Source organism: Solea solea, chromosome 2 (assembly GCF_958295425.1).
Source record: "Solea solea chromosome 2, fSolSol10.1, whole genome shotgun sequence".
NCBI classification, from domain to species: domain Eukaryota; kingdom Metazoa; phylum Chordata; class Actinopteri; order Pleuronectiformes; family Soleidae; genus Solea; species Solea solea.
The window spans coordinates 24,873,037-24,885,467 of record NC_081135.1 but is presented as its reverse complement, the minus strand read 5'-3'; the positions used below and the strand labels follow the sequence as shown (position 1 = coordinate 24,885,467).

Below are 12,431 nucleotides of genomic sequence, written 5' to 3'. Positions count from 1 at the left end.
ACTCATAGTTGGCAAACAATCAGGAGAGTTGTAATGTGGGTAATATAAGGTGATTGGTTCCAGGAACAACTTTCAGGATCTCAGTTCAGAAGAGAACATAGTAACAGCAAATGCACTAGTATTGGACAAGACATGGACAAGTGGGCATGTATATGTATGTATATATATATATATATGTGTGTATATATATACATATACATACATATATATATATATACACATATACATATACATATACATATACATATACATATATATATACATATACATATACACACACACATACACATATACACTGTATTTCACAAGCAGTGAAGAAATGGAGAAAATGTACAATACATACGTATCTTTATCATCCAAATAAATTCTAAAATGTTGCCATCAAGTGGGTTTCGCAAATTAGATGGCATTCCAAAAGTGGCAAAACATGAAAATACACAAAATAAAATAAAGAAAAGTTTGACAATTTCTATCCATGTTGAGAACATTTGGGGCTTTGTTGGAAACTATCATTCATCATAGCGGTAAAGACAAATTAGTCTCGTTCTGTTCCTGTAGATATCGCTGTCACCGGGAAACCATGCAGATGCATTTGAGAATATACAGCGGTGCTTTAAATTAAGACGGAGAGTGTTTAAGCTGAGAACACGTCAACTGTGAGCAATAGAGAGCAGCTTGATAGCATCTTAAAAATGATTGCACACACATTCCTGAACTGTTCCTCCTCCACTAAAACAAAAAAGGTGTCGTTAATGGGGGACTACTGGTAAACAGAAGCCTGCGGCCGACTGGAGTGATGTGCATGGTGTTTAAGCTGTTTACAGTAAAAGTGATAAATGTGACTTGGTGTCGGCTGTAGAGAAAAGAATCACCCCATTAAAAATGAAACACGAATGCATCAATTACAGTGCGGCAATTTATCAGTATCCCTATCTAGGCTCACTTAAAGTTCCACTTTGCTCAAAATATTATCTCAGTAACTAAATAAGTGTTAAAAGAGCTGAAGTGTATCTTCATTTCCCCCCTCTTCCATTAACCCTGCTCTCAGGAATCAGAGCGTTACCATGAGGGACTTTCGTATGGACAGATGTCCCTGCAGTTATGGCACCAGTCCACAAAGTACTTGTCAAAGCCTAAAGCACTTTTGACTTAACTCCCCAAGAGGCTTGTGAGGTCCCAGTTCTCTATGACGGCAATTTACTCTGTTTCAACCCCACTCAAATGTTCTGTGCCACGCCACCAGTGGTTTTCATCACTGCTTCAGTAATGCAAAACTCATAAATGCCAGATTGTGTTTGGTCAGTCAGGGTGCATGAGTAGGCCTCCTTGTGGGCCGAGCCTCCGCAGAGTGCTGCAGAGAGGCCTTTTAAATCCCTTTTCCTTTGCTCATTATAAATCACAACAACTAACACAGTTATAAGGAGAAGAAGGGAAAAAAAACTGTTATCCAATTTCAATGGACTGTCTCCAAGGTGAACAAAGATATCAGGGAGGAAGAATTACTGTAAAAATGTTTGGTGAATACACTGCAAATGTTCTCTCGCTTATGAGTAATGATGACAATAACCCGCTGGAATTAAAGTACCATAAATACAAATTGTGCAGACAGCCAGATACATCTGCAGCAGATTATAACTTACATATTTTCTATCCCATTCACAGCGAAGGATTAAAGCGCTTTTTGGAAATAACTATTTTATACAATTACGTAAACATTTCTTGTATGCTTGTTTCATTGTGAGTTTGTTTTCCCGTTGATTTTCAGGTAACAATTGGGACCTTAAGGTTGCTGCTCATGTTTTGTAACATCTCTCTCTTTTCTTTGGGAAAAGCTTCATGTCAAGTCAAACAGTAATAAGCCCACAGGGCAACCTGTTCTCTGTCCAAATCAAGCAAACTGCTTGAATCAATAAATCAAAGTTTTCTAAAACCCACATATCATCCCAGCCTGCGTCATCAAACACATCAGTGAACAGGGTTTCCTCTGAGGCCATTACCATAAAACATACAAGTTATTACATCAAAGAGTGGTAAAGATACAGTTGACGGAGAGACGTGACTCACAAGAATAAGCCGGTGAAGCATTAAAACATGAAATCAGTGGCCACATAAAGAGAGAAAATAGAGGCAGAAAACATCTGGGATACAAAAGTAAACTGTGCCCCACATTATTTCTCAATGTATCCAATATGCTGCTGATTAGAAAACTGTGTCCTACATGACCCAACACAATTCTCTATTTCACACAATGTCACAATGTCTTCTGTGATTTTAGAGAAAGGGGCATTTGCCTTTACTCTTTTCTAGTAGAGTTTGAGTAAATTTGCTGCAAACTAACACGCGTTAAATGTTATAATATGAGTCAACATTGCGTTTTTGTACCACACAGAGAGGAGCATACAGGCAAAAAGACATGACTGTTAGCGTCTCCTAAATCCACTTCCATCTACAATTCAAGGCCTGAGAAACACTGACGAACTGTGAATAAAAGTTCAATGTGAGCCATGCGCCATCTAGTGTTCAAACGTGAGCAATGTCTTATTTTGAAAGCGGAAGTAAGACTCCGGAACATGGAGCGACAGCTTTATTTTCCCCCTCATGACAGCTATGGTTTTACCGGAGAAAAAAAAAATTAAATTAATTAATTATTTCATTTAGTTGCCTTCGACATTAAACTCATTGCGTCTCACACACACACACTGTGTAACTACGGTTGTCGCTGTTGATATCGTTAAGCAAGAGACACGTTACAAAATGCAGCGATACAACTTAATTAGAAACGGCAGCATTTACGCAGTCAAGAATTTTAAATTATTTTCTTACACTTATGCTTTCAATGTCTGCAGCAACAGGTAACAACCTCTTAAATTTTAAGACGTATGGACTTACATTATTTTATATTGAAGGTTGCCAGCGGAACTCGTACTTTATGTTGTGGCTAACTTGACTTAGAGTTAACCTCCCCTTGCTTCTTCTTCTTCCTCCTCCTCCTGCTCCTGCTGCTCCTGCTGTTGCAGGAAGACTGTAAACAACATGTCTTATAGTGCGAAGATCGGTCCGTCCATCCTGAGCAGCGACCTGTCCTGTCTGGGCAGCGAGTGTGTGCGGATGATGGAGTGCGGGGCAGATTACCTGCACCTCGACGTGATGGACGGGTCAGTGAACTAGCAGCTGGTTAGTTAGAAGCTAAAACTAGCATGCTAACGGCTAGCTTGGAAGTTCAGTGTGTGGGAGCTAAAGTTGGCTACAACCGACAAGCTAAGTTAGCCCGTGAGAGGTAAACCGGGAAACCATGTGTGTGAGAATGGTTTCTTCTGGCTTAAGTGCAGCAAACGACATTAAAGGGATTGAAACCGTTCAGAAGTCGATTTGTGAATATATATATATATATATATATAAATGTGAATACACATATTGGGATAATTGTGACTGGAGAAAGGCAATAGTTCACGTGGGTCACTTGAATGTGCTGAGAGGTTCCTAAACAGTTCATGATTTATTATCATAGTATTCCTTTTGTATTCTTTTCTTAAACTTCTTTTCAACTATGCAACATTTTATGAAACATTTGGCAATGCAAGTTATAAAAAAAATTGTAATTTGTAACATTAGTGACATTGGTTTCCTCTGTAGTCGGATGCATATGGACAAATGTCTGTATTTCTGTGCTCCAAGTACAAACCAACTGCTTTCTTCTATCTCCAAGTGTTGACACTTTAGTTGTCCTCTACACAAATGCAAAGTTTTGCTCTGCATATGTTTCAGCTGCCAGTTTAATGTCTGGTTTCTTACCTTTTTAAAGACATTTTGTTCCCAATATCACATTTGGCCATCCCATGGTAGAGTGCCTGAGGAAGACAGTAGGCCAAGACCCTTTTTTTGGTGAGGAAAAAAACACACACCACACATGTAATACACTTCAGAAACCCAAGTTACCCCTCTGAATTGGATCATGAATGTCTCTGCTGTGTGGCTGAGTGCAGTATTGTGTCTGTCAATGTTGCAGACATGCACATGATGGTGTCACGGCCGGAGCAATGGGTGAAGCCCATGGCAGCAGCAGGAGCCAGCCAGTACACATTCCACCTCGAAACCACCACCAACCCTGGAAACCTCATCAAAGAGATCAGAGAGAGTGGCATGAAGGTTAGCCAGCGGACAGACCTCCAGCATTTCAGAGCAAAAATGTTGTTCAGTTTTACCTGATTTGAAACATTGTGAAAAAAATGGCAAGGTAGTTGGTAACAAATTTCCTGTGTGGTGACAGTTAATAGAGGTATTTTTCATTAATTTACATGTCTCTATCAGAATACTGTTATTAGTAAATACTCAAGGTCGTGATATCATTATTGGACACACACAAGAGAAATCCAGCCATTGATATGAACTAATAGTTACTTATAAAGAGAGTAACTGTACAATGGATCTATAAATATTTGTGACAAACCATATTTTGGGTAGGATATCATTTGAAAAACTGGTATTTTGTAGGTGGGTTTGGCTATAAAACCTGGAACAACGGTTGAAGAGCTGGCACCTTGGGCTAACCATATCGACATGGCTCTGGTCATGACCGTGGAACCTGGTTTTGGAGGTCAGAAGTTCATGGAGGACATGATGCCTAAGGTAAGGACGAGCTGCAAAGGTTATATAGGTGAAACAATACAGAACATCTGCACCTAGTTTATGCAACTTCTTCAAACACTGGACATAGCAAAACTACTCATTGCATCATCCATCCTTTTTTTTTTTTTTAAACCGCACCGCTTTATCCTCCATGAGAGTTGCAGGGGGGTGCTGGACATGGGGCGAAAGGCAGGGTACATCCTGGTCAATTTGCCAGTCCGTCACAGGGCCAACATACAGGGACAAACAACCATTCACTCTCACACATGCGGGCAGTTTAGTGCCCGCAAGATATATAAGACAGATATGTGCACGTTTTTGGACTCCGTAAAGAAGCCAGAATACCCAGAGAGAATGTTTGCACACATGGGGAGATCATGCAAACTCCATGTTGACATTTGAGAGCAGGCAAAGTTCAAACTGTTTCTGTTAAAGGAGCATGAGGAGTTTAGACACCTAATTTTTCTGCAGCCAATATAAGGGCAAAGAGCACATATCCATTCAAAGTAGGTGGGACAGTTCAAAGTGCAAAAACATTCAATAAATCAATTGGATGTATTATCATGTACTGTGTGTATTATGAAAGAACGGTTGTTACTGTGTGTTAATTACACACTTCTGTTTCAGCCTGTGTTGTGTAAAGTTCTGCTTTCGCAATGATGTGAGTGAGTCTCACTCACATCATTTGAGCTCTGTGTTTCTCTCTAGGCCTTTGTAGCATCAGGAAATTATGTTGTAAAAATTGTGTCGGACAGGTTTTTGTTTATCTTGCGACCAGGTGACCTGGCTGCGGAATCAGTTCCCTTCATTAGACATTGAAGTAGACGGAGGGGTTGGACCTGATTCCATTCACAAATGTGCCGAGGTAATGAAAACAAACACTAAAGCCTGTTGAAATCATCTCAAGCACATTGAATGACTTTTTTGAGGTCGTCTTATCTAATGTGTGTTGTCATACGCCCTACAGGCAGGAGCCAACATGATAGTGTCAGGCAGCGCCGTGATAGGCAGCGATGACCCTCGCTCCGTCATCGCTCTGCTACGCACCGTGGTGGCTGAAGCGATACAGAAACGCTCCCTGGACCGCTGAGGTATCCTCTGTGTGGAGATCCCTGTGGCCCTCGCACTCTACCTTCCTGTCTAATCAAATCACCGCATCAGCCAGTGGAACAGACTCAACACAGACATTTTCTGGGTGCCTCTACAAAACAGTAAAGTTTTAAAGTTGGCTTAACTAAGTTAAGACAAGATGAGTCTCTTCATTTCCAGACTGGAGCAGATGTCACTCACATCTGTAAACATTCCTCATTGTTTTGACTCGTAATGTATGTTGTATCATGTATAAATTACAGTAATGACATTGGCTTAGGAAAGCTGGGCTTCATGCAGGTAATCTGGGTTTACAGGTAATCCTTTGAACGTCATCTGAAGTTTCATATGTTATGAAACTAGTTTAGCTTTAGTTTTGTTGAAAAAAATTCACAAATGTCTTGCTGTACTAAAGAGCAGAAATAAAAATGTACGACTAAAATCCGCCAGGTTTGGTTTTGCAGATTAAAAAGACTCAAGTGATTTTGCAGTTTGACCTGTGACCAGTTGAAGGATATATGTTTGACAAGAAGGTATAAGACACACAAACACCCCTGCCCTTGTTTAACTCAAGTTAAAATTACTTCAAAGATAAATTAAAAATATCACCATATTCTGTCAGATATCACTGACCTAATGTTTTATTAGTGACATGTTCTCAGGCCTTACCCACACTTACGCAGAACTTCCCCATGACAAAATTTTCCTTTTTTTTTGTTTTCAATAAACACAGCATTGTTTTAAGAAATGTCTTTTTACGAAACCACAAAAGGAGTCTAAACGCTGTATTCTATATGCCACAGAGATACACTGAAATAAAGGAGAACACATAGCTTGCACGCCGTGTACAAATTCCCAACACAAGAAGATGACGATGGTGAGAGCGAATGCTAGAGCAACAGAGAGGCCGAGCTATGACATCATTTTCCCAAAGTTGCATATTGGTTGTATACATGAAAACTCAAGGGTGGCATTCGAGATTTCTTGGAACCTGTTTTCCAAAAATAGCATTGTAGGGCTCCCAAAACACCAGTTCTGTGTGGATATAAAGTCGATACAATGCAAAACCTTAGCGGATTCTCATAAACCCGTTATTGTGTGTACGGGCCCTCAGTCTCGGGGCTCTGACAGTAAATCACGGAGAAACGTTTTGAGTGTCCCACAACAACTTCTCAGTCATGAACCAGAACTCCCCGATGAAGTGGTTTTCTCTGCTTGTTAAGTTGAGGCTGTTTGACAGTGAATAAATGCCACCTCTTACCACTCATTTGGGACAGGAGCGGAGGGGAATACTAAAAGTGGCAGCAGACAGGAAGTCAGCCAAGAGACGACAACACTGACGGGTGGCCAGCATCCAACAAGCTGTTGAGAACTGTCTTTTGAGATTGTGCCGCGATGACACGATTGCATCGCGTCCTTTTTTTTATTGCAGCTTTATTCATGATGCAATAAACCTCTTATACCGCATACATTGGATTCAAAGATAGAAGCACTTGGCATAATCATGGTATGCAGACCATGTGTCTGAATGCACAGAAGTGCAACCCCTGCCACACTTTATTATGTGTCTTCTGTGAAGTGGTTGGAGAGTGTATGTTGGCACCGACTGACCATGAATGCACTTCACAGCTTGTGAGCCCAGCCGCTGGCATCATCTGCAGCATTCACTCCACGATGGATCGGCGTTGGTAAGACAACGTCACTACCAGGCCAGACATTTGACACAGCGATCCGAGGGTTCATGTTGTTGACTCACTGTCTCCACTGAAATCAGGAAGTTATGCTGTTCTAGACTTCCACTGTCCAGTTTTATTGAGCCTGTGTCACTGCAGCCTCACATTTCTTGGTGTTGGTTACAACATTGGAGGTAGATCTTGTACTTTCCACTTTGTTAAATAAATGTGCAGTCCATGTATTAATAACATAATTCCTTCAATGAATTACTAGTGTTTTATATGGAGAACATGCAATGCTCCTTTAAAATGTGACGCACGGTTTAAATGCAGTATAATGTGTGCCGTGTAATAACTAGTAAATGCATAAGGAGAGCAAAAGGTTAATTCAATCATTTATGAGCACGTCACCATCACAACACTGACGAATCATGAACTGAACCAAGCGTCTGATGACCTGCAACAGTTTCCTTTTCCATGCACTAGGTGGCGGATTTGGACAAAAGCCCCCCCCCCCCCCAAAGTAGGGATGTCGGAGTGAGAAATCATGTAAGGAAATTGTAAACATATATTATTAATCTGTAAGGATGAACACGCATTCTACACAGGTCTAGATTTGGGAAACAGTGTGGTTTAATCTATAATGCATTCTTCTTCCATGGGGTGAACAGCTCGACTACGGGCGCAGCAGAGAACTGCCTGAAGAAGAACAACTGAGGAGGAGCAGGTTTTGTTAAACTAATTAAAACTGAGCCAATCATGTTAGTATATGTGCGTAAGTATTCATTCTTATATTTCTTACTAATGCCAGCTTTATTGTATATGGAAAAGTCCATAAAGTTGCTTTGGTATTAGGCAAATGAATCAGGAGTGACACCACTGAGCATAAAGAGCTGGCTCTGCAAGTTAGAGAGCGCGCTACGTTTTTGAGCTACAGTACAGTAATGTTGCATTTACTTACGAGGACATGGATTCTTCTTCTTCTCCGAGGACTTACAGGAAGACCAAAGACACGTCTACAGTATCGCTCATGTCTTTGTCTGCTGAATCCACAATCCCTCGTGTCAATGAGAATCACCAATGACACACTTCAAACTGCAAAAGCAGCTCACTCTCAATAATGCAGCATGTCTTGCAGGCAATTCACAGACTGTTGAAATATTGATACTTAAAATCTGTATTAGTGTTAGTGCATCAGTGTGACATAACCGCAGATAATCATTTGTGCTCATCGGTTCATTGTACTATCATCATGTGGGTTCATACAGGGCATGTGAGTGTTACAGGAGTAGTTGCATGTGATCCGTGCATTTGTCTGTCACGGGGAAATCTCTCGTGACCAATGTCAGTCTTAATGGATGACGACAGGCGTTTTGTCTGACAGTGTCACTGCCGCTTCGCAGTGACACTGTCAGGAGACCAACAGTTGCTTCGCTCTACGGTTAATTCACCGTTTGATTTATTTAAAGCTGCAGTGTGTAAGATTTGAGGCCCCGGTATACCCTCCCACGCACATGCAGCGCGCGACAGATATCGTCGAAACATTTCCAAAACCTGGGCTGCACGCACAGCGTGTTGGTTTTGTAACCAGCCTTTTGTATGTACACCAACTTTACCCACACGCTGATGCATAAACAAATGAAGAAGGAGGAGAGAGTTTTTACATCCTTTCTGGATTGTGAAGGCCACCGTAGTTCCCTGACATACTTGGGAAAGGAAGGGTTGAGTGGAGATGTCCTCCGTGTGTCAAGACTCGGCAGTCTCACTGTTAGATGTCGTAAATTCCTACACAACTGGACCTTGAACATATAATGTATAATACAAAAGGAAATGCAAATTCAGCAGCAGCAGCAATCCATCCATCCATTTTCCACCACTTTATCCTCCACATGAGGGTCACAGGGCTGCTGGTGCCAATATCCCACCAGCAACCATGACAATGAAAGGCAGGTAGGCTTCTGCCCCCTCACACACACACACACACACACCTACCTCATATGCCGGCCTCTAACTTATACATCAAAGTCACTCACAAGAGAGTGTGATGCCATGACAACCACATCAAGCTATTGTCTACTGTGCTCAAAAACAAGAAGTAGAAGTAAAGGCTGGGGGGGGGCCAGTGACACAGAGTACAATAGTCAGAGATCCATCAGTGATTCACCTCGTCTCACTGATCACGTGTGTGAACAGCCCACATCTTTCACAGCATGGACGTTGTCATAGGGCATGTTCATTAGAAAACAGGGCACACACTCTCTCTCTCTCTCACACACACACACACACACACACACACACACACACACACACAGAGAGGAGAAATTGAAAGTCCAGAAAAGATTTTACACCAAAATTGAGTTAGACAGCCATCATGTTGAGTTTTAAAGCGCTGCCTTGAGGGAATGTCTCAGTGCTAGGCAGAGGTGTGTGCACACTTCAACAGAGAGCCACATCGTGTACAACCACCACACTGGTAAAGCGGATAGATCACCAAACAGCAGGTCCCTCCGGAGGGTGGCCCACTAGACAGGCCGCAAGTGATACTTCACCCACAGGAACACACACACACAGCCACCACAGGGAGCAACTACACCCGCTCTGAATAGGTGTAAAAAATCTACATCTGCAAACTTTACACCAGGGTCTCGCTGAGCGTTATGATACCCGTGCAGATAATATTCATGTTCATGGGAGATGAATCGCTGAACGAGGACCCACGCTGTCAAATATTCATTGGTCTCGTCCAAAGACACCGTTTGAAGTAGCTCTCCCAGAAGGATGTGCTTTTTTGTTTTCTCGTATTGTTTGTTTTGTTCCGTACAACTCGTCTTTCTTGTGTGTCTCTCTCGCTGCTCTGCTCGGCTGCCATTTTATTTCGTTCCATCTATTCCCTCGCTGCAGTTACTGTCTCTTTCATGATTCACCCTTCCCCATCCCTGGTGTCTCTGCTATCATTGTGTGGTAGAAGGATGTCTTTTTGCATCTCTCCTCATCCTCAGCACTAAAAAGCACGTCAGTGAACTCGCTGCTCCTGCTCAAACTCATTCATAATTACTTGGCATCCCACAGGAGGGCAACATGCGCAGCGCTGATTAGCTCACTGTGGTTACCACCTTTACTTATGCATAAAGGCCTCGTTTGATTGAGTCTCAATAGGGTTCTCAACAATTAAGAACAACTTGTTTAGAAGCGCTTTACAAAATATCTCTTTGCTCTGAGGGCTTGCACCAGAGTGCTAGATTGACACAGACAGACAGACAGATAGATAAATGATACATGTTGTATGTTAGTGCATGTTAATGTACTGTATTATGTTTCCATTAGCAGGGATATTTCTGTCTACTTCATCACTGCTCTGCGTACTTCAGTGTTGCATAGTTCTGTAAATTCAATTTTATGTTCTGTTTTTTTTAGGTGGACACTGTTGCTATGGATGAAAAATAGCCTCTTGGCCAAATGTAGCACATAAAAAAAAACAACAACGATTTAACAACATGCACCACCTGTTTAACTAAACCAACACATAATTAGATAAATCAGCATGTAGACATCCAGATATAATAGCTTACAGGCTGCTCCTGTTCTTACAACATGGCTGCAGACTCGGCTTGTTTGGAAAAGGCCTCCGGTGTCTTTCTTCCATTCACAGAGACTGTATCTTAAACTGCGAGCTCCATTCCCTGAGATCGTTCAGTTATCTTAAGATTTACCGTAGCAGGAACGTTGGGACCCAAATGGCATCGGCTGAAATTTACAGACGAATACATCTTCCAAGGTCAGTTCACCAATAAGGCGCAGTACATAAATGTCCATTTATATTCTCTATAAAACAAATACAACAACAAAAGCCTACAACAATTAATTAGCTCCTCATGTGATTCTCCAGGCTTCTCCGGGCGGCAAAGACGAGCGAGGATAAATCCATAGGTCTCAGGGGACGAATGCTATCGTAGTGGCAACGATAGCGTCGCTTCAGTGTGTCTTAGACAGAGTTACAATTATACACACAATTTTAGTGCCTATCCATTATGGATGAGATGAGAATTTTTTTATTTATTTTTTTTTTTCCAGTGCACGTGTTTGTAAATCTGTGCATGTTTTAATTCATAATGAATGTTGTGGGACCATTAGGGTTTTTGCATTTCAGTATGCTTCTTTCTGTTTTGTGCTGCATATGAATTATTTGTTTTTCTTTCACTGATAATCATCAGACAGAGCACGCCCCCCACCCCCCCAATAAACAGCTTTATCTAACACACTCTTTAATACAAGTATTGATTCTCATTTTTTTTTGTTTTATACTCCCCCCCCCCCCCCAGCAGAATTTATACAATCACACCGTCCTCCAGATTACTCACTGCTGCCGATACATCAAGAGCAATTTGTGGTGCAATTTTCCGCAGCACAGGAGGTACATCTGTTCTTCCACCGTTATTGCTCGCCCCTGTATTTCACCCTTCAGGAGGAAAAACCAGCACTTCTTTGAAAATGTGAATGCTATTTTTTTTTTTTTTTCTTTTTTTGCTGCTCTAACTGATTCACACTTACATCATCACTAAGTGCTCGGCACAGGTGAATGCAACACGCTGTGCACACCGCTCACACTACACCCAGAACATTTAGTATCACTTCCTTCCACCTCCAAGAACAGAACAACCTCCAGCTTATACATGCCGAGGATTGCGTTACATGATTTATTGATTCCACGCTGTGTACTTTGTGTTAAGTTTGCACATCTAAGAACCTTCTTGTAATGAACTATTTTCAGATTCTAATCCATGCAGAAGTGTGTATGGATCTCCATGGACACTCCTCTGTCCTATATGTGCGATGATGCGCCACAGTGGAGTAAGCGGAAGACTTAATTCTCTGCGATGCTTCCCATTTCTCAGTTAATTCATAATTTATTTGCCTGATTGCTGCTCTGGATCATACTACACTACGCAAGTAGACCTAATGTCTGCCCAGGTGGGCCCTCGAGTGAGTGCATCTTCAGCGGCGACTATGGATTTGTGAGTGTTATTTAATTGTATGCAAGACATT

At 41.6% G+C, this 12,431-nt stretch overlaps 1 protein-coding gene across 2 annotated transcripts; it reads left to right on the top strand.

The window, feature by feature from the left end:
* The first annotated feature begins 2,699 nt into the window (after positions 1 to 2,699).
* Positions 2,700 to 6,198, top strand: rpe (ribulose-5-phosphate-3-epimerase). Of its 2 annotated transcripts, XM_058652151.1 has the most exons (7): positions 2,700 to 2,852; positions 3,018 to 3,155; positions 3,803 to 3,882; positions 4,007 to 4,146; positions 4,492 to 4,626; positions 5,405 to 5,491; positions 5,594 to 6,198. In XM_058652151.1, exons 1-7 carry the CDS (start codon positions 2,755 to 2,757, stop codon positions 5,714 to 5,716), a joined length of 801 nt encoding a protein of 266 aa, XP_058508134.1. In that variant the 5' UTR covers positions 2,700 to 2,754; the 3' UTR covers positions 5,717 to 6,198. The 2 variants fall into 2 exon arrangements, with proteins under 2 accessions (XP_058508134.1, XP_058508142.1); XM_058652159.1 differs by lacking the exon at positions 2,700 to 2,852 and having other exon boundaries at positions 3,045 to 3,174.
* Positions 6,199 to 12,431: the final 6,233 nt, after the last annotated feature.